Source organism: Pseudorasbora parva, chromosome 4 (assembly GCF_024679245.1).
Source record: "Pseudorasbora parva isolate DD20220531a chromosome 4, ASM2467924v1, whole genome shotgun sequence".
Classification (NCBI taxonomy): Eukaryota; Metazoa; Chordata; class Actinopteri; order Cypriniformes; family Gobionidae; genus Pseudorasbora; species Pseudorasbora parva.
This window is the reverse complement of record NC_090175.1, coordinates 10,650,148-10,672,768: the sequence shown is the minus strand read 5'-3', so window position 1 is coordinate 10,672,768 and position 22,621 is coordinate 10,650,148. Positions and strand designations below refer to the sequence as shown.

The following is a 22,621-nucleotide window of genomic DNA, read 5'->3' as shown; positions in this document are numbered from 1 at the left end:
AAGAATCTGTTCAAAAGAACGATTCGTTCGCGAATCAAACATCGCTAGTTCAGTGACATAAAGCATATCGACCGTGAAACGTGTGTCTCTCCTAATATTGATCTAGATTCGATCATGGGCAGCCAGACTCCTGTGTGAAATAGCTGGTCGTAGTTCAATGTTTTCTAGTGAAGAACCGAAGAAGAAAAGAAGGAGAAAGAGAAGGAAGAGCAGGAGGGGGACAGGACAGCTCCGCCTTCACCTTGTCACGGAATTCACAAGGGAGAACGTCTGATCCTGAAAACACACACATCCTAATCCTTTTACTAACATCAGCGACTTGAGTGTGTTATATTCATGCGTTATTGCTATATTGAACGAGTTTTGTTTCCAAGGGCATTTAGGGATTTATTATCAATGTGCAACTTTTACACTCCATTCTTCCGACACGGCTGCAGCAGGACACGCTGATCGCGCGCTGGCAACTCCCTGATTTACACTCAGTTTCATGTGTGTGTCTGTTTGGGATTCTCGTCAACTCAGGAATTATGGGATGCTGCGGCAGCACACAGGTAAGAGATCATGAAACACGCCATCGTGTAAATGCATGCATGCAGATTCATATTTGGAAACTTTTTGTAGTTGAACGCCCACACGCATAGCAAGAAGTTACGAACGCAAACATATTTACATAGTACGAACACATATATGCAAATATCTTGTAAAGGAGGTTTTATAAAATAAACACTTTATATTAAGATCTATTAGGACCGAATCGCCTTTATATAGCATCAAAAATAACGATAAAAGGGCCAGAGCTTTGTTTGTCAACAAGCTCATTTCCGGGTTGACTGACTGTGAGAGAAGGAGGCAGGTGTGTATTCACTTCACACAGTCCCATTCATTCACTACTATGCTTTGTTTTATCTGGTTTTATTCATGCTATAATTGACTAAAATCTACCCCTTGGGGAAAAATCATCTATTTTGAAACTATGTAGTTTAACTTTTTTTGTGTTTCTCTGGGAAAAAATAAGAGACCACTTAAAATTGAGAAATATTATTTCTCTTATTTTTTTATTTTTTTATTATATATATATATATATATATATATATATATATATATATATATATATATATATATATATATATATATATATATATATATATATATATATATATATATATATATCAGTTCTGGAAAAATTACCACTTAACATTGAGAAATTATATTGCATATTTCCATTTATACCAGTTTTATACAACATTGTTAACTAAATCAAAAATAGTTACCCTGTTGTAGGTATGTTTTGAAGCATGGCAGCTGGTTTGTGCTGGTCCTAAGAAACTAGCTCCAGCACTTGACCAGCTTAAACCAGCTCAAACCAGCTAACATGCTTCAAAACATACTTAACCAGCATATATGCTGTTTTTTCCACAGGGTAAAAATCTTTTTGTTAATTGAAATTAAGCCAAAGATATATATAAATATTAGATGAAAAACTTAAATCAAAAAATTAGTTGCAATACATAAAATAAGCCAAAATAGATAAAATAACAAGATGACTAAAATGTGAATTTGGAAGTTAAAATGAAAACTAAAAATAAATATACATTTTTGCTAATACAAAATATTAAGAAATTCTACGGTAATATATAAATAATAATACTAAAATAGCATTTCATTATTTATGTTTTTGTAGTTTTTTGTTTGTGTAAAAACTCTACAATAATTATAATATATAGAAAATGTTACCTACCCATGAAAAATATTTCACATTTGGCTATTTTTATGAGAGTCTGTATGTGTCGTGTCATCAATATCCGCGTTCCCTTTACAGAAGACACGCGACTGGAAACCTTTAGAGCAGAGGAAGTGCACAGACATCCCATGGCTGCTCCTCTTCATCCTCTTCAATATCGGCATGGTAAGAGAACAGATGTGGTCAATCGGTCTTGATAATGAAATTATTAAAAAGACACATAATTCACATATTTAAAAATAAATAAATAAAATACTGTGCACAATTATAAATACAAGAAAAAAATAATTAATAGTTAAGTTTATTATATTAGTATTACATGTATTCATTATTGTTGTTGTTGCTATTGTTTCATGTTATTTTGGTAATATAGATAAAAGAAATTTTAGAAGGGTTAGTGTTTTAACTCCTTCTCATGATATTAATCATATAATATAATATATTATATTACATAAGCATTAATATAATATCAATCATAATCATAATATAATCAGACCCTAACCTAGACTTTTGGATTTTACCCACAGGTAAATAATACGCCTGAAAATCAGTTCCTAATCAAATATTTAATTTCTGCTACTGGTTGTATCCCATAATCATCATCATTTTGTGTTTCTATGGCAGCTCTGCATCTGTGGCTTCGCCATAGCAACAGGCGCCGCCTCCAGACTCATATCAGGGTATGACAGCTACGGGAACACCTGCGGTCAGAAGAATGCCAAAATCCCAGAAATCGAGCACAGCGGCCTGGACCACACCTCCAGAAAGTGTGTGAAACAAAGCATTGAGTGAAGCTGAAAAATTAAGATTGATTGCATATGGAGTCAGGTGATCAATCCGTCACTGCAGTAGGGCGATTGAATGACCATTTCTTCCAATGGTTTTGTCACAGGTATGTGTTTTTCCTGGACCCCTGCAACCTTGACTTAATGAGAAGAAAGATCCAATCTGTGGCTTTGTGCGTCTCAAAGTGCCCAAAGACTAAGCTGAATTCTTACGAGGATCTCACAAAGTTCTCACTAAATAATGGTGAGCTCCGTGCTGTCGCGTGGACTTGAATATAATGAGATGGAAATGGAATTTTATAACTAATGTTTTGTTTTTCTATATTGTTGTCTCTAGGATCTAACTTATGCATCTATGACTTACAACCAGAACAATATTCATCTCACCCTAATACAGCTACAAAATGTCCAAAGCTTCCTGTCCATCCAAGGTAGATCCTTTATAAACCCCATATATGTTTTGTTCCTTTTAGTCCATGTGTGTTCGATTTGAGGTCATTTGTATGCTAGTTTGCTCCTTAAAATTGGCTAAATGATGTTTTAGTAGATATACACTGCCATTCAAAAGTTGACGTCATTAGGTTTTAATTTTTTCCGAAAGAAGTCTCTTCTGCTCACAGAGGCTGCATTTTATTGGATAAAAATACAGTAAAACAGTAATATTGTGATATATTATTACCATTAAAAATAACAGTTTTCCATGTGAATATACTGTAAAATATAATTCATTCCTGTGACCAAAGCTGTATTTACAGCATCATTACCACAGTCTTCAGTGTCACATGATCTCTCAGAAATCATCCTAATATGATGATTTGATGAATTTAAAACAATAATTGACCCATCAATATTTCCACCCATACTTATGTCAACACAGCAAAGAAAACGTTTCTGTATGAATTACTGCTTATACATTCAAAAAACATTAGGTTGATATTTAAAGGTGCACTATGTAGTATTTTTGTAGTAAAATATTCAAAAACCACTAGGCCGGTGTTATATATTTTGTTCAGTTGAGTACTTACAATATCCCAAATGTTTCCAACTATTTGTAAATTGTGAGAAAATTGCTATTTTAACTAAGGACCGGGACGTTTCAGCATAGCGTCTGAGGGGGTCGCCTGTCAATGGGGTCATATCTGCGCTACCCTCGGTTTGGGGTTTTATTTGGCAGGAGCGCTTTACTCTTAGCAGTGTGAACAAGTGAACGCACGGAGTAACGTCATAACATCATTTTAAACACACTTAAATGTATCTAATATGATAAACAAAGCTGCATTACCTCATAATCATAACCGGAAGAGCGGATCAGTGTGGGCGTCCGGCGACTGTGTCCCATTCCGTCATAATAAAAGTCCCGGTGTTCGCGAGCCGTGTGTGTGTGTAACAATCGCTCCAGCGGCCGTGCTCCGCTCCACAACACTCGCTCCTGCTCTGCTTCACTACAGTAACGTTAATAACCGCATCCATCAACATGATTTCTGCCCGAGTCCTATTTTCTACCGGCTGTGAGGTGAAGACCACATGTCCCAAGATGCTGCGCTCAAACTTTGCGTCATCAAACTACAACTTTGTTTTGAATAGGCGCCCTCCAGTGGACGGAAAGTTGCATAGTGCACCTTTAATGTAACCTCAATATTTGTCATTTTTTTGGTGCAGTGCATCTTTACCAGTGTTTCACCGCTGTATGCCCGTCGACATTTCCTGCTACACCCAGTTTGCGGAGGCATTCATCACCTTCGTCAGCGACAACAGCGTGGTGCACCGGGTCATCGCCGGAGTGATGGTGTCCAAAGAGATCATCATGGGCCTGTGTCTGCTAGCTCTCGGTGAGCGCATTCTGGGCTGGGACTGTACCACAGCCGACTGTCAAACCACTCATGAACACTTATGAAACCAACGTGAATACAAATTATATATTTTAAACTTTCAGTAACGTGTTTTTATAAATAAACCCTGGTTTGCATCAGTGTTATTTTAGTATTATTGTGATCAGTGTTGGGGGGTAGTAACGCATTACAAGTAACCTAAGTGATGGAATCAAGTTATTTTTTGTAACTAGTAACTTGAAAAAGTTGCTAAACTTTATTTATTACAAAACAAACAAGCAAGCCCAGTGTTAAAAGTAATGCAACAGTACTGTAATGGATTACTTTCCATAAAAAGTAATTCAATCAGTTACTTTTTTAGGGAGTAACATCATTTTGTAATGCATTACATTTAAAAGTAACTTTCCCCAACACTGGTTGAGGTACTATTATAGTTTTTATTGATATTCTCAATAATTATATTTCAATTTCAATAGTAATTTTTTTTTTCTTTCATTTTTATTATTATTATCAAATGTCAATATAGTTGTTTTATTCATTTTTATTTCAGTTTTAGTTATTTTAGTACATTAAAGTTAAACTAAATGAATTTGTTTCCTGAAAATATATATATTTTAAATTTTAAGCAATGAAATCTTTTTATGGTTTTACCGACAAAATTTTGCAATGACTTTTGTTAACTTTAGTTACAACTAACAATGAAAAATACTTTTAAATTTCTTAATCTTAGTTACTGTTAATTTTAACATTTACTAAAGCATTATTAAAATTAGATGTTGTAACTATTATTTAATGGATCTGAGTTCACATGAACTAATACTGAACAGTATTTTTATTAGGGATGCACTGATATGAAAATTTTGGCTGATAACCGATAATTCTTTATATTTGAAAACTGCTAAAAAATACTTTAGCCTATACATCTAAATAAAAAATAAACGAATCATTTTTGAGATCCTGATTACATAAACAAAAGGCTTGGCATTAAAAGCGGTGTTATCAACACACTATTATGATAATGTTATCATTATAATTTTATGTAGCCTTTATGAAAGACTTGCACTTAACTTTTCCTTTTTGAAGTGATTCCAGTCATATTTCAAGCAATTCAAAACCATCATCATGTGAACAGTGCACATCTGAAGTGTCTCAGCTGAAGGAAATTGTACATTGTTTATCAGCTTTAATACTGTATATCGGCCACATTTTCTTATTAGGCCAGTGCTGATATATTGTGCATCCCTAATTTTTATGAACTAACATTAACAAAGATTAATAAATACTGTTGCTTATTGTTAGTTAATGCATTAGCTAATGTTAACTAACAATATCGTGTTGTATTGTTACCGTTTTAGTTTAAAGTGAACTGTAATGCCTCTGATTTGCATGAGTTGAGATGAAGCGCCGGTGGTCAAAAGAGCGAGAGTTAACAAATTATGTCTTCGCTTTCCTCTGCAGTTTTGTCTCTGATTCTGATGGTTGTGATCCGCTATATATCCATGCTTCTGGTCTGGATTCTTACAGCTGTTGTGGTGGTCGGGTCAATCGGTAAGGCCTTCGTTTCACATTGAAATAATAAATGAAGCGACCATCACTGACTGTAACTAGCTGAAAGTCATAAAGAGCCCATGATCTGAGAGACAGCGCTGTGTTTGTGGCAGGTGGATCCGGTATTCTGTGGTGGCTGTACGTGGATCAGGGGAAAGCGATGAACGGCACTCTACTGGTTAATGACCTGGAGGTGGCCAAAGACAACCAACAAGCCCTGCTCGTCTACGCCATCGCTGCCACCATTTGCACGGTATGAACTGGGGCTGCTTTTACAATCACATACAACTACTGTATTTTTCAGATTATAAGTCGCTCCAGAGTATAAGTCGCATCATTTAAAACATGCGTCATGAAGAGGAAAAAAACATATAAGTCGCACTGCACTATAAGTCGCATTAGGGCTGAAGCAGCGCGTGTGCTTGCTGTGCATAACCGAGAAGCAGAAAAAAAAGTTTGGAGTGAGTGAGAAACTTGTGAGGGACTGGCGAAAAGCAGAGGTTACTTTAACTGTAATGAAGAAAACATAGAAAGCTAATCGCGGACTGAAAGCAAGATGACCAGAGCTGAAGGAACGAGTCCACAGATCCTCTGCCGGGAGCGTCTCATCCGCGCGAGAGACGAACGCTGTGTGAATCGTTCTCGGCAGCATATTTTACTACATGCAGTTTGTATTTTGCAGAATAGGATTTTCTTTATGGGGGGCATTTTGTTTGTGTTCAGTCTAAGTTGTTGTCTTTAAGTTAATATTTCAGTTAACAGGTTTCAGTTGTTTTCTTCAGTGGTGGGCTACAGGAGCAGCATAGAGCGCCCTCTCGCAGCTGTAGACGTAGCTAAATGTTTATTATTGTAAGTCAGTATAAAGTAAATTTGATATACAAGTCGCACCTCACTATATGTCGCAGGACCAGCCAAACTATGAAAAAAAGTGTGACTTAAAGTCCCGAAAATACAGTATATGGACTGCAAAATACCACAAATGTTCAAATATGACTGTACGCCTCAGGTGATTCTGCTCCTGCTGATGTTCTTCATGAGGAAGCGTGTGGCGCTCACCATCGCTCTCTTCCATGTGGCCGGTAAAGTCTTCACCCATCTGCCTCTGCTGGCCCTGCAGCCTTTCTGGACCTTCCTCACGCTCATGCTCTTCTGGGTTTACTGGATCACCGTGCTCCTCTTCCTCGGAACCGCAGGTTTGTCAGCACTAACCAATGAAGGTCTGCAGGTAATCTGAACTGCAATTAAAACATCTCCGTCTCATACATGGCATCTAGAAAATAATGACTGCTATCTTTACAAATGTGCTTATTTTTATTTCAGAACGGAAATCGTTTATGTGTCATAAATATTCATTATATTGTCTAGTCCTAATCCACTGATTTTATTGTTCATTTATATTTATCAAAATTCTCTCATTAATTCCTCACCCTCATGTCATTCGACACCCGTCAGACCTCTGTTCATCTTCGGACACAGATGAAGATATTAGTGTTGAAATCCGATGGCTCAGAAAGGCCTTCATTGACACCAATGTCATTTCCTCTCTCAAGACCCATAAAGGCACTAAAGACGTCGATACAAAGCCCATCTCACTACAGTGACTCTACAATCATTTTATGAAGTGGCGAGAATAGTTTTTGTGCGCAAAAAAACCCCCTAAATAACGACAGTGGCGATCTGAATCATGTATCGATTCACTGATTCATAACCGTTCGAATCTTTGTTTTGAAATCGGCCCATCACTTTGTCATTATTTAGTTTTTTTTGCGCACAAAAACTATTTTCGTCTCTTCATAAATGATTGTAGAGCCGCTGTAGTGAGATGGGCTTTGTAACGACGTCTTTAGTGCCTTTATGGGTCTTGAGAGAGGAAATGACATTGGTGTCAATGAAGGCCTTTCTGAGCCATCGGATTTCAACACTAATATCTTCATCTGTGTCTGAAGATGAACAGAGGTCTGACGGGTGTGGAACGACATGAGGGTGAGGAATTAATGAGAGAATTTTCATTTTTGGGTGAACTAACCCTTTAACTAATGCAGTAACTAATGTTAACTAATACAACCTTATTGTAAAGTGTTACCCATTATTTTTTCCCCACAGGAAGTCCAGTGAAGAATAACGTGACGGGTCTGGTGGAGTTTCGTATGGACGGGCCGCTGCAGTACATGGTGTGGTACCACGCCGTGGGTCTCATCTGGATCAGCGAGTTCATCCTCGCCTGTCAGCAGATGACGGTAGCTGGCGCTGTGGTCACATACTACTTCACCAGGTCAGAGGTCAAAGCCATTTAGAAAGACGTTTAGACACTTTATCGTGATGTGGTGCTTCCACTTTTTCTATGAAGGACAATCGTCGTCTTCTTCTGTCATTGTAGAGATAAATCCCAGATGCCCTTCACGCCCATAGTGTCGTCTGTCCTGCGTCTGATGCGCTATCATTTGGGCACCGTAGCTAAAGGAGCCTTCATCATCACTCTAGTGGAGATCCCTCGCCTCATCCTCACCTATATCCACAGTCAGCTCAAAGGAAAAGTGAGTCCTGTCGCTATCAGCTGATCCATGTTCATATCGCACCAGAAACGTATAATAGTAAAGGTGCAATATGTATATTTCATTCTGGGTGTTGTAGCCTGTGCTGGAATTTATTTTCAAGTATGCACTGTGTCTATTAATGAGGAAAGCTACAGTAACCTCCTCAGCTAGTCAGCTTGAGATCCTTCCCATCTAAACTGGTTACATCTCTTAAACCTAATAGTTAATGTTTTATGAGCAGTATGATGAGCATATTCATCTGCACAGTCACAGATCTGAAGCACAACCAAAACAATGTTCTTCTGCAAAATGCATACTGCAAAAATAGTTTTTTAACCACTAGAGGGCCAAAAGTTACATAGTATACCTTTTTAATACAGTAATATTGATGAAATTGAAAATAAATCATTTGAATATATGTTAAATATATGTCAAAGCTGTCAGTCTTCGACATCACGATCCTTCAGAAATTATTCTAATATGCTGATTTGATGCTCAAGAAACATTTATGATTAATTTCAGTTGTAAACATTTGTGCTGCTTCATATTTTTGTCAGGATTCTTTGATGAAGACAAGGTTCAAAAGAACAAAATTATTTTAAACAAATAACTTAAATGTCTTAACTGTCATTTTTGATCCGTATAATGCATCCTTGTTGAGTAGAAATATGAATTTCTTAAACTAATTACTGATTCAAAACGTTTAAATGGTAAAATGAAGTAACATGTTGTTCCTGCAGGAAAACGCCTGTGCCCGCTGCATGCTGAAGGCGTGTATCTGCTGTCTATGGTGTCTAGAAAAGTGCCTCACTTACTTGAACATGGTGAGTCATGTGTTTGCATATTGTGCAGAAAGATGAATTCATGTTAATTTGATGCATTAATGTGGATTTTCTTCAGAACGCATATACGGCAACAGCCATTAACAGCACCAACTTCTGCACATCTGCACGAGATGCTTTCCTCATCCTTGTGGAAAACGTTCTCCGTGTGGCGGCTATCAACAGTGTCGGGGACTTTGTCCTGTTTTTGGGAAAGGTATTTATACTTCCATTATACTATTAATATTTTATATACTGCATACACCGATCAGGCATATCATTATGGTCACTGACAGGTGAAGTGAATAACACTGATTATCTCCATCATGGCAGCTGTTAGTGGGTTAGATATATTAGGCAAGATATATAGACGGTTTCAACGGCAGCAACATAAACAAACGCTACTGCGCATGCGCGCTTTTGTGGCCCAAACTTAACTTCCGGTAGACATCAATAACACCAGAGGATGCGCTATCTTTCTTATGCGTTAGCATCTTTAATTTTAATTGTGAACCATTATCCTAATTTATATATATTTTTTGTTGTTTCAGCATGTTTATTATAAAAAATCTCCCATTTCTGTCTTCAATATAGAGTGGGGAAACGCCTCACTTAAAGGGTAGGTCACCCAAAACTGAAAATCCTGTCATTAATTACTCACAGTCACGCTGATCCCAACCCGACAATGAACGAAGGTCTTACGGGTTTGGAACGACATGAGGGTGAATAATAATGACAGAATTAACATGTTTGTGTGAACTAACCGTTTAACGACCATGTAATGCCGTTTTCTGTACAGTAGCCTATATAAATGCGTGCGCGCTCGCCTTTCAATTATGCAATGCGTCGGAATAACACGTTTCTTTGTTTCATAATATAAGATTAATGTTGGGAAACTTAAACTAGATTAAGAGACTTAACTAGATTAAGTTGTTTGTTATTGAGTTGTTTGTTATTGAGATTGATTGTATGCATCACAAAAATCCTGTGCTGGGCACTGCAATTAATAGAGGATAAAGCGAAAGTTGTTTTACACTCCGTAAAGGCCTTTTACATAATTACCTAATTAAATATTTTACGGTAAACAAAAATTCAATCAGCTATCCAGATGGCGACCACTTGACGTGAACAAATGTAAACGTGTCCTGATAGACGTGAAGAGCCGATCTGCATGATAGGATCACGGCGATCACATGTGCAATGTGAAAACACAGCCAGAAGTTACCTCTACAGTAGATTAGTTCTGATAACAAGCAAATAAATAACAAGTAAATCACATTAGACATACAGTCTAAATTACATTAGACGCCGATCTCATATGCAGCATATTGGACATTTAGTAAGCACAAGGCTTTCTGGTGAGTCTCACGCACTGTTTTTGCGCTGGTGTCATGTGCTCTCTGCTTGATTTTTAATATTTATATCATGTTAACCAAGAATAGTACGTCAAAAAAGTATTTCTACTGGGTAGTGCGCCATACTATCCACTAGCCAGACCAATAAACAGACACAGACCGGAAGTTAACTTCGGGGCAGGCGCGTAACCAAAACAACGCGCGTGCGTTCGATGAAACCGTGTATAGGTTGACAAGGGCCAAATTGTGATGGCTGGACGACTGGGTCAGAGCATCTCCTAAACTGCAGCTCTTGTGGGCTGTTCCCGGTCTGCAGTGGTCAGTGTCTATCAAAAGTGCTCCAAGAGGAACAGAGGAGAACCGGCCACAGGGTCATGGGCGGCCAAGGCTCATTGATGCACGTGAGGAGCGAAGGCTGGTCCGTGTGGTCCGATCAAACAGACGAGCTACTGGAGCTCAAACTGCTCAAGAAGTTAATGCTGGTTCTGATAGAAAGGTGTCAGAATACACAGAGCATCTCAGTTTGTTGCGTATGGAGTGGCATAACCACAGACCAGTCAGGGTGCCCACGCTGACCCCTGACCCCGCCGAAAGCACCAACAGTGGCACGTAAGCATCAGAACTGGACCACAGAGAAAGGAGCAATGGAAGAAGGTGGCCTGGTCTGATGGGTCATGTTTTCTTTTACGTCGCATGGATAGCTGTGTGTGTGTGTGTGTGTGTGTGTGTGTGTGTGTGTGTGTGTGTGTGTGTGTGTGTGTGTGTGTGTGTGTCAATGGTATGAGAAGCACAACAATGAGTTTGAGGTGTTGACTTGGCCTACAAATTCCCCAGATCTCAATCCAATCGAGCATCTGTGGGATGTGCTGAACAAACAAGCCCGATCCATGGAGGCCCCAACTCACAACTTACAGGACTTAAAGAATCTGCTGCTAACATCTTGGTGCCAGATATCACAGCACTCCTTCAGGGGTCTAGAGTCCATAGCTGTGTCCCAAATGACACACTTTGCACGTATACACTATGCACTATGTAATCAAACGTGTAGTGTATGAACTTTACAAGTATGCGAATTGGGACGCACCTCAAGGGGTCACGGCTATTTCAACAGCAAAATGGGGGCAGACACAATATTAATCATAATGTTATGTCTGATCGCTTTCATTTAACACAAATTATATTACATTTTTTTAAACTGAGGTACAGTGTTCAGTCACACTGCAAAAAAATGCTCTTCTTACTTAGTACTTTTGTCTTGTTTCTAGTCTAAATATCTAACATTTCTTAAATCAAGGTGCATTTACTAGATAAGTAAAATGACATAAGATATTTGTTCTTGTTTTGTTAAAAATAAAATAAAAATTTAGTTTTTGCTTAAAACACACAAAATGATCTGCCAATGGAGTGAGAAAAATAATCTTGTTTCTGATAGCAATCCTGTTTCTTGTAAACAGAAATAAGATTATTTTTCTCACCCCATTGGCAGATCATTTTTAAGCAAAAACTCCCTTAATTTTGATATTTTTCCCAGAAAAAAGAACTAATAGCTCATGTAAGTTTAATTATCTAGTAAATTACCGGTAACTATTGCTGCAGCCCTCAACTGATGTTGATGTTTTGGCCTGAAGCTCCGACCTCCACCTATCGACCAATCACAAAGTCAGTAGTGTTTGGGCATCTGGGTTGCCAGATTTGCTCTAGTTACCTCAGCTGCAGATCTACAAAAGTTCCTGCTGATCCTGCACAGCCACAATCATTGGCCACAATCATACATACACTTCCTTTAAGAATATTTAGATATTTGGAATGGAAACAAGAAGAAGAAAAACTAAATTAGAGCATTTTTTGCATTGCAAGCGTTGTGGGAGGATTTATGTGCTAAAGATTACTAAGCTATAAGCAATAAAACAGCTTTGGTTGTTAATTTTTTTCCTTTGTGTTTCTTGCGTCTGCAGGTGTTGATCGTGTCATGCACAGCGTTTGTGGGCGTCCTTGCGTTGAACTACCAGCGCGAGTACACCGTCTGGGTGCTGCCGCTCATCATCGTGTGTGTGTTCGCCTTCCTGGTGGCCCACTGTTTCCTCTCCATCTTCGAGATCGTAGTAGACGTACTCTTCCTCTGCTTCGCCATCGACACCAAGTACAACGACGGCAGCCCGGGCAGAGAGTACTACATGGACAAGAGCCTTATGGTGAGAGATTTTTCCGTTCATTTTCTTTGACCTCAAGTTCAATTATACCCAGCAAAAGTCATTTATAATAGCCTTGCTGTTGTATAGCAGATTAAACATGCTCTTGGTGTATCTTTGCAATCGTTCACGTAGGAGTTCGTAGAGAACACCAAGAAAGCGACAGAGCGGTACAGCAAAGCAGAAGGAGACACTCGGGAAATGAAATCAATGGTGAGTTTAAAGGGGTCGTGAACAACTGCATTGTTTTATAATGTTTCCTGGGGTGCACTTATAATGTTAGTATGATTTTTACATGAAATATGGCCATAATTTAGAAATAAAAGCACAGTAAAAACGATGTTGTCACTATGCTGTCAAAATACTAAAATATTAGTGTATGCTGTGTATATGCATGTTTTTGTAATAAACTTAAGAGTTTTATATTTCACCATTGATTTTGCTTCATGGGATAGTACTTCTTTCCCTTTTTCAAGCAAGTTTAGTAAACAATCTGGTATCTTTTGTCTTTTTATCCCAGTTTATAATGGCCTACTGTTGTTTAATCTCTGGCAAAATACTTCCAGAACTGACACCGCTGACTTATCATATTTGATGTTTCAGACTGGAGGTACACTGGCTTGATGAAGACCACCTGCGTGGTATTACATCATCTGACACTGCAAAAAAGTACTATCGAGATGCACTTCTCTTCAGGGATTATAATGTGACAGACATCCGTCATCACGATTTAAAGGGCATTTTACATTAGAGAAGCTCAAGGACCGTGAGCTGGGTACATGCACAAGAAACAACACAAGCTGGAAGATGTCGCCCGCACACGAATATTTCTGCTCCTAAATTTTTATTCAATAAGTTTGCCTCTGCATTTTAATTTGTTTTATTGGGATACTAAAATGTATACAGGTGTAATTACCTAGCAGTAGCAGCATTAGTATTTGAGATATTTTTTGGTTTTTAAAAAGCAAATTTAGTTTGTCCTTATCTATTTTTTAAAGGTGCTTTTTGTATTTTATCTTGTTTAGATCATTTGACTTTGACTTGAAAGACTATCTTCCGTAACAGATGTGAAATACACTCCTGACAGCAGAAGCTTAAACTGCTGATGTTTTTCTATGCAAGCAATAATATAGGATCTTCTCATCAAGTAGTTTCAGATCATCCTTGAGTGTCTTATTTTAATATTAGAGTCGTTCCATCTTATATTTGCACAGTTTATTTTAATTTGTGCAGGATTATGTTACAAGCAAATATATATTTTACAAGACACTCAACTTCTAAATCAACAGCATAACATTGATTGTCATTTCCCTCGTGCCAATGAGCTAAGTGTGTAATTTATCAACCTCTAGCAACACCAAATGGAAATGCAGTCTATCTGTTTGAGGAGCCTGACTTGACAACATCAGTTAATTGAAATGGTTGATAGCTGGTTTATCCCACCAATCAAGAGTTTTATGTGCAATTTCATTTGATGCAGAAATTACACACTGCAGCTTTAATCAAGTGCTTTAGTGTGAAAGTTGTGTACGTGAAAGACAATTTACTTTAACTACCATGTTTAGACACTCCATTCAATAAAAACCAAAGAGTCAAGCAGTGTTATTATTCATTATAGTGAGGATTGAATGAAAAAGCCAGATATTTAATTAAACAAATTAAATTTAATAAACAAACTTTAAACAAACAAACTTTTAACAAATACATAGTAACTGTGGCTGTCCCGTACGGGAGCTGTAGTGTCTTTAAGCAGGCAGGTGAGTTTTGAGATGTTCTTTGAGTTTGGGAATGGTCGGCTGCTCTTTACGACACACGTGGCAGCGCAGAGGCAGCTTCAGTAGTTCACTAGCACCTTCCTTCACCGTCACTTTCCCATCACGCTCCAGCATCGCAACAACGTCTGTGGGAAGAGGAGCATGAACACTTTACTCGATTACACTAGAATTTTCACCAGCGTTTACGGAAATGTGTATTCATAACACAAATGATGATATGCACATATAGGATTTTGTAACTGTTAATTTATTGTATGTTTTATTCTACCTGCCCAGGGACTACAGATGGAAAATAGCAATTTGCCAAAACCGGTGCAATGCATCTCTCCTTGCTATAAACAGAGTTAATGTTTTTATTGTGCACTGTCCCTGTTCAAATAAAAGTAATAATTATAACTTTTGAAGTGTAAGGGCTAGAAACACAATTATATTCCCCAAAACATACTTTTTCCGAATTTTTCGTGAAAATTGAACCAGATCATCTTCAGACTACGCTGACAAATTTATGGAATTCATCGTCGATTTGTCAAACCATTCTCGAATAACACATGAACACCAAAATGAACGTGAGCCTATGCTTACGTGTATTCTGACCAAACTTGGTGTGTGTTATGACAACCAGGACACCTAAAAATCTTTAAATTTGGTGCAGCATGCCGAGTTAAACAATATCCATTTTTCCCCATGATGGCCATTTAGAATTTTGTTGCAAAATCCTGTATTTTGTTAGCCTGACAAGCCAGACCCACATCAAGATGTTTGGTTTGGAAACTCATCATTGACAACTCAATCTGAGGGGCGGATAAACGGTTGTCTTCCAAACCCTCTCTGCGCTCGATAGGATAGCGCTACACCAACCAGAGCAATGAAGGTGAAACAAAGCTTGCTGACGCTGACAGATTAAACCTTCGCCGTATCCGGTCGGCTAAACTCTGAACACATCTTCCCTTTTTAAGAATGACTTCAGTGCCGTTCTTTGTCCTTTTCTCAGAGAAAAGCTTAACTCCAAGTCTTCCAGAGTCGCGGTCAAAGCTGATTCGAAAGACCGCCGTTCGCCAGTTTCTGTGTTTACTAGAAGCACGCAAACACAACTCGGCCGTCGTCATTATGGCCCCGCCCGCCGACTCTATACACGATGTGATTGGCCCGTCCAGATTGTGAGGAATACAGCTCAAAAGGGTATTGAGAGTTCCTAGACGACACTTGCGGGCAGATTAAATTTGCTGCCGCTAGGGTGCGTCTAGATTTCTAGGCTAGTATTTTGTGTGTTTTCGTCACATATATGCCTTGACGGTACTCAAAATGTTTCTGTGCCACCTTGTGGTTATAATAAATTGACAAAAATGCTAATAACGTTTGATTAAATTATCCTATTGTAATTAATAGTTTTAATAAGATTTATTGAATCATGCCAAGAACATGGATGGATACAAATTTTTGCATTGTCGGCTGAACTTTCTGATTTTCTTTAAAACCTACTTTTTCAGACTCGTCCTGACCGTTTGCCCAATTTTCACTAAGTTCGAGTTAGACCATCTTCAGACTGTGCTGAAAAAAAATAATATTTCATGTCGATAGACAAACTGCTTTCCTATACCACAGCAACAAAGTTGAGGCATGATGCCAGGATGACTGAGGCTGGCTCTGCAATGCTTTGGTTTGGCACATTGACACATACTGTATACCTTACTCCACAACTGACCACAACACATCAGTTTCATAACAGCGTCACCAATAGGTCAATAATGTGATAAACTATTAAATCACATTACTAGTGATTGTATTTGATTTTTTAGGCACTAAAATCATCTTAATATGTTTTTAATTGCTCATTGTTGCAGTTGGTCTGATGCTCCCAGCCATGCAGTCATGACTTCTTGTGTTCTTTGTGATAATTGCTGTTTTCATGTTTATTATATTTACTAATGCTTTACATCCATGTGATGGAACAACATTTTTAAATAAAGGATTGTGAAGCGCCAATAAATCAGGCACAAACATTGCATCATACAGATTTTGTTTTTCTTCCACTAACCTTGAGACTCAACAAAATAGTCAGTAGTGAAGGAATTCCAGTGCTTTTTGTTCTTTAAACACGGCGAGTCGAAGTCTTGGCTGATTACGTGCAAGTGGACGTGACTAAGAGGAAATAAAACATTTAATTAATGACAAGCCCCGTCTTCCCCATATCAGCAGCCAATCGGGGCGCAGACGTGTGTACCTCATGCTGGGGATGGCGTGATAGCCCAGACGGAAGCGCAGTTTGTCTGCATCACGGCACTGCTGCACCATCTGATCTCCCACACGCTGCATGTGCTTGAGCAGGTCCACGTGCTCCGGCCGCAGAGCCTTCAGACTGGAGATTGAGTCCCACGGCAATACCAGCCAATGGTAACGCGCCTTTGGGTACATGTCCTTGATGACCACCACCCTATCATCTTTGTACACCTGATGACAATAAATGGTAGCCCTTATTGTTTACATATATTGTTTACATACATACTCTACTGATTAGGTAAGATAAAAATATTGTGAAATATTATTACAATTTAAAATAACTTTTTTCTTGTGTAAAAATATTGTCAAATGTAAGTTATTCCAGTGATCAAAGCAGAATTTTCAGCATCATTGCTCCAGTCTTCAGTGTCACATGATCCTTCAGAAATCATTCTGATATGATGATTGGCTGCTCAAGAAATATTTCTGATTATTTTCAATGCTGAAAAAAAGTGCTGCTTTATATTTATTTTGAAATCGTGATACTGTACTGTACTTTGATGGGGAAAAAAGTTCAGAGGAACATATATATTAGAAATAAAAAGATATAAATATTATTATTAACTATATATATATATATATATATATATATATATATATATATATATATATACATATACTAGAGCTGCGCAGTTCTGGATAAATTAAGAATAACAATTTTGTTTCAAATAGAGTTCATAATTCTCCCGCGATTCTAAACAACAATAACATGTAATTTACTAGAGGTTCTGACAAAATGTTATTTGCTTTAAAATGTTTAATCTGAATTATTTATTTATTTAATTTTAATCAGTTTGATGAATGATTAAATGATTCATCAATGACCCATAACAACTTGTTCCATTACATCAGTGACAAATACATTTAATTCTAACAATGTAATGTAAATAAAAATAAGATCAAGAGGGTGTTCGAAGATCGAGATTGTGATCTTTTAATGCAGCTCCAACACACACACACACACACACACACACACACACACACACACACACACACACACACACACACACACACACACACACACACACACACACACACACACACACACAAGATAAGTTTCAATAGAAATGAACAACTCATACCTGCATCTTGGGGTCCTGCATGGACACTTTAAGCCCTTGGCTCCAATGGCCAGCAGATTCCTGGGAAACAAAAATGTGTGCAGTGTTTCAGTCCAAAGTCAAAATTCAAAATATAATAATAGAAACTTCAATAAACGGTTTCTCCAACCAGCTTGGAAACTTAGCTTTAAAGTAAAAAGTGTCTGAAAATTGGGGGGAAAAACATCAGTACAATATAAAATGACCTATCAATAAAATCCTTAATTACAAGTGTAATGAATTTTTGAATTTTATAATTTTGTATTGTGAATTTTATTGGAAATTATAGTAAAATCACTAAGTCGGACAGCTTTATTAGGCTACTCTTTGAATCACATTTTCTCTTTAAGAAAAATCAAATCAATTTCAACTTGCAGAAGAAACTCACGGATTTATCATGTGCAGGCGGCGATGTCTTTTTCAGTGGAGGTGAACCATCGGATGTTGATTTAGCATTTGCAGGTCTCTTGATCTTCCCTCCGTTCCCCTCAGAACTCATCCCATGGGCTCTTTTGGAGGCTTTGCCCCCGTCTGCAGCGGGTCTGTGTGTGAACGTCTCCTCAGTGAACTTCACTGTATATGGATACAGCTGGTTGACCATGTAAAGTCTCTGGCCCGGCTTTATGGTCACCTGGTTGTAGAGTTGGGCGACATGTGGTTTGTAGGACGTTAAAACCAGTAACCTGTGCAATACAGCCTCAATTACAAGAGAACGGGGCATTTATGGACATACTGAGTTTGATAGATGATGACAAAATAAACACAAACTAAAAAAGCAGCTATTTCGGTGTACCTGATTGCCTTTGCCCACAACCACATTGTCCACATTTGTAGGATTCGCACCCAACTGTTAAACAGATCAAACATGCATTATTATATTATAATATCTATTATAATATATTACATTTCCTTTAATATTATAATATTCTAGCATACCTGTTTAACAGAGATAAATCCTCTGTTGCAATCAGCTCTCAATTCAACTGCAAGGAGAAAAAAACAAAACATAAAATGAATAAAGCCTGCATCTCTTTACTTCACACCGGCTCTTATGGTACACTACCTTGTTCTCTTGAGCACTTTTTGTCTTTAATCTTAGTTTCTGGTCCTCGACCCAAAGTCACAGCTTGCTGATGATGAAGCTGAATAGGTTTATGCGAGTCATCTTCACTTACTAGTAAGCACACTGGCATCTCTCTGAAAACAGTATCAAATATGGGCTGTTTCGTGAATGTAGTACTCTGTCTAAAGCGCCTGTCTAAACACCAAATATTTATCACTTTCCCTGCTTCTGGTGTAATATAGGCTATCTACAGCAGAAAGTTGACTGTAGTTGTAGTTGAAAACATAACACTGTGAAGTTCAGCACATGACGCACACAATCTTCTTCATGGACACCAGCAAACAAACACGCAGGCAGACGCGCGCATACTGCCACCTACCGCTTGCTATGACCTCACGTTACAATGGTCAAGAAGAAAGATTTGTGCAGTTTGTGGACAAATATTCTTTAACTAAATTAAAACACACAATGTTATATCATGTTATTATGTATAAAAAGTATACAGTTAACAGGGTTCCAATGTAACATTTTAGGCTACACTGTTTTGTTTTGTTTTTTGTTTATAGATTATTTACTGTATCTAGACAAGTCAAAGAAAATGACTAAAACCGAATGATTTATGAAACATATTAGCTTATTGCTTTAATTATACACCTGTTACTAAGTTAACACACCAGGTGTGTTAACTTAGTTAACTATTATTGAGTCTCAATAATATATTTTCTACAATTGTACTATTTGTATGCACTTGGGACAGAATGTATGAATGGTTAGTTAGAAAGAATGTGTAACATCTGCTTTTGAATAAATATCACATTGTTGCGGTTGTTTTTTATGCAAAACAGAGGTTGAATTTGTATGTAATAACATTTTGATTATGGCCTATAAGTTTTATTAAACCAATTTTGTAACTTGTTAAAGCTGCTCCAAGTTTTGTATTATCCTTAAAGCAGCTAAAATCAGGAATGCCTTAAAACCCACAAAATTACTTGCAATAATGATTAATATAAGCTTTTGCTTTAAAATATTTCTGTATTTATGCTGCTTTCATGTTTATGAGTTGAATAAACATGAAAAAATAAGCTTATTCCCTGTACAAATATAATAGCACTGTAACCTATAACAATATAATAACAAGTTTACAGTGACTTTAAATAAAAACACAAAAAAGCTAAACACACCGGATGTAAATAAATGTATTTGAGTTCATTAAGTTGATTACCTAATTTAAATAATTAAGAGACGGTACACCACCATCTTTCTCTGATGAAAGTGACTTGAACACACCTGACAATGACTTTCCAACTCATCAATGACTTCCCATGTCGTAAACACAAGTTCCCAACAGGTAAACATGACTTCCCAAATTGTAAACATGACTTCTCAACTCATAAATATGACTTCCCAACTCTTAAAAATGACTTCCTAAATTGTAAACATGACTTCTCAACTCATAAATATGATTTCCCAACTCTTAAACATGACTTCCCAACTCGTGCATACGACTTCCCAAATTGTAAACATGACTTTCCAACTTGTACAACTTCCCAACTTGCAAACACGACTACCCAACTTGTAAATACGACTTCCCAATTCATAAATTACTTCCCAACTCATAAATATGACTTCCCAACTCATAAATATGACTTCCTAACTCGTAAATACGACTTCCCAAATTGTAAACACGACTTCCCATCTCGTAAACACAACTTCCCAACACGTAAACGTGACTTACCAACACGTAAACGTGACTTCCCAACTCATAAACGACCTCCCAACTCTTAAACACGACTTCCCAACTCGTACATCCAACTTTCCAACCCGTAAACATGACATCCTAACTCGTACATATATGACTTCCCAACTCGTAAACATGACTTCCCAACTAACAAACGACTTTCCAACTTGTAAACACACATTCCCAACTTCTAAATACGACTTCCCAATTCATAAACGACTTTCCAACTCATACATGACTTCCCAACTTGTACACATTACTTCCCAACTCATAAACACGACTTCCCAACTCGTAAATTTACAAATTTCATAGAAAGATTTTAACACACCATTATTATTTGTTTTTATTTATTTTCTCTTTCTGTAGGCTGCTGCTTTTAATTATTATATTTGCGTTTAACAGTGACAATGTCTGTTTGTTAGGCTATTTGAAGAGGTTTAATAAAGTTTGACCATGAACTAAATTACTCATAAGAGTAATTTATAAGAGTAGGCTATTATTAATAATACAGCTGTTATTATTACTAAACATTGGTGTTTTTATCATATTACTGTTACCACCGATTTATAAAGACAACCAGAGTCCCGAGCACTTATTTTACCATCATCAGCATCTTTTAAAATCACTGTCACTCGATCAGCTTTATATTAGGCTACTATTTTATCACATTTACTATTTTAAAAACAAATCAGTTTCAACTAAAATGCCAATAACGAGTAAGTCAAACCATTTATACACGTGTGTTCACCAAAATCAGGACGGTGTCTGTATTCTGTGAACTGCGAAAGATGCGATAAAGTGACTTTTATGCGAGTTGTATGAGTAACGTTAACTCGCTCACTCCTGTGATCTCATGTCACTGACTTCCTTCTTCAGAGGGGATCATTGAGAGATCAGGTAAGAGCTGGCCTCCTCTAACACACTTTAAATCATGTCAACACCGGGAATGTCACATTTCCTTGTCTTGTCATGTTGTTTTCGGTTGTTGTCCCGAGGTTTCACCTGATGTTTTGGATTAATTGACGGGATTTCTCTCATTATACAGAGCTTTGAAGGTTAGCACAGGCTAGTTAGCTTCAGTTCACCACACATTCCCCCTATATTCCCCCGCACGCTAACGATATTACAGGTCTTTTAGAGGATAAACGCGTATTTGAATGGTTGATACTTGATTTCTTATCACGCAAGTGTTTCATTTACACATATATTCGTGTTTTTGGCTGTACTCGTCCATGTCTCGCGATAGCGCGTCAATTTTATTAGCCGTTAGCTGAATTAGCCGTCAAAGTCATTTTACGTTTGCATTTGTGCACATGCGTATAAGCAAACTGGATTTTTATTAAAACATTAAGAATGTTTGTTATGTATTTCATAGCGCTGTTACTGAACTTTAACATGTTAAGGTCATTTGGACTCGTTGTTGTGTGTGAATGACTCCTATACAGGCCTCGATTATCTAAACAAAGTTTAAACTAGCCCGAGATATGTTTGTGTTTGGTTTGGTTATCACGGTCATAAACACTGCTGTTTATAGGGTTTTGTTTGATTTCGTGTCTGTAAGTGAAATGAAGTAGGGTTCACTGAGTGACACGTAGGCGAAACTAACGTTAGCTCACTGACATGATATCTACTGAGTATAGCACGTTATTTTGCGAGATTTGGGATTTGTTTCAAAACCCAAAGTGCTGTCAAACCACACAGAACCATTAGGCTGTGCCAAAATGCTGTCTGGGCGTGGAACAACACAACTTTTGTGTGTATGTAAACATTTCAGGTGCCCTGGCATAGAGAAAGGCAGTGAGTTTGTCCATCATGGTGTGAATCACAGTCATTTGTGTCAACTAACCCGTTTAACGCTTTCTGTTT

At 37.5% G+C, this 22,621-nt stretch overlaps 3 protein-coding genes across 18 annotated transcripts in view; 2 read left to right on the top strand and 1 right to left on the bottom strand.

Annotated features, from left to right (window-relative positions):
• The first annotated feature begins 34 nt into the window (after positions 1-34).
• On the top strand, positions 35-14,392 carry slc44a1a (solute carrier family 44 member 1a). Its single transcript, XM_067440871.1, has 17 exons — positions 35-323; positions 438-551; positions 1,820-1,906; positions 2,366-2,508; positions 2,634-2,770; positions 2,864-2,957; positions 4,186-4,355; positions 5,814-5,903; positions 6,017-6,156; positions 6,910-7,096; positions 8,007-8,175; positions 8,281-8,437; positions 9,178-9,261; positions 9,338-9,475; positions 12,569-12,805; positions 12,938-13,015; positions 13,406-14,392. Exons 2-17 carry the CDS (start codon positions 528-530, stop codon positions 13,424-13,426), a joined length of 1,956 nt encoding a protein of 651 aa, XP_067296972.1. The 5' UTR covers positions 35-323; positions 438-527; the 3' UTR covers positions 13,427-14,392.
• A 52-nt stretch (positions 14,393-14,444) lies between these two features.
• Positions 14,445-19,362, bottom strand: aptx (aprataxin). Its single transcript, XM_067440877.1, has 8 exons — positions 19,018-19,362; positions 18,891-18,937; positions 18,748-18,801; positions 18,343-18,585; positions 17,937-17,996; positions 16,799-17,025; positions 16,613-16,716; positions 14,445-14,702 (listed from the first exon to the last, which is right to left on the bottom strand). Exons 1-8 carry the CDS (start codon positions 19,145-19,147, stop codon positions 14,548-14,550), a joined length of 1,020 nt encoding a protein of 339 aa, XP_067296978.1. The 5' UTR covers positions 19,148-19,362; the 3' UTR covers positions 14,445-14,547.
• Positions 19,363-21,510: 2,148 nt separating this feature from the next.
• Positions 21,511-22,621, top strand: part of osbp (oxysterol binding protein) — a 33,858-nt gene continuing 32,747 nt past the window's right edge. For all 16 annotated transcript variants that reach the window (XM_067440865.1, XM_067440859.1, XM_067440854.1 and 13 more), the window contains exon 1: positions 21,511-21,652. The gene's annotated coding sequence lies outside the window, so the exon portion shown is untranslated. The remainder of the gene's footprint in view (positions 21,653-22,621) is intronic.

Excerpts from the sequence above, each read along its gene's own strand:
- aptx (XM_067440877.1), bottom strand. The coding sequence starts at position 19,147 with ATGCCAGTGTGCTTACTAGTAAGTGAAGATGACTCGCATAAACCTATT. Across the intron at positions 18,802-18,890 it reads GATTTATCTCTGTTAAACAG|TTGGGTGCGAATCCTACAAA; the intron begins GTATGCTAGAAT and ends TCTGTTTAACAG. Across the intron at positions 17,026-17,936 it reads TGCAGGACCCCAAGATGCAG|GTGTACAAAGATGATAGGGT; the intron begins GTATGAGTTGTT and ends TATTGTCATCAG.
- slc44a1a (XM_067440871.1), top strand. The coding sequence starts at position 528 with ATGGGATGCTGCGGCAGCACACAG. Across the intron at positions 1,907-2,365 it reads TCCTCTTCAATATCGGCATG|CTCTGCATCTGTGGCTTCGC; the intron begins GTAAGAGAACAG and ends TTTCTATGGCAG. Across the intron at positions 8,176-8,280 it reads GTCACATACTACTTCACCAG|AGATAAATCCCAGATGCCCT; the intron begins GTCAGAGGTCAA and ends CTGTCATTGTAG.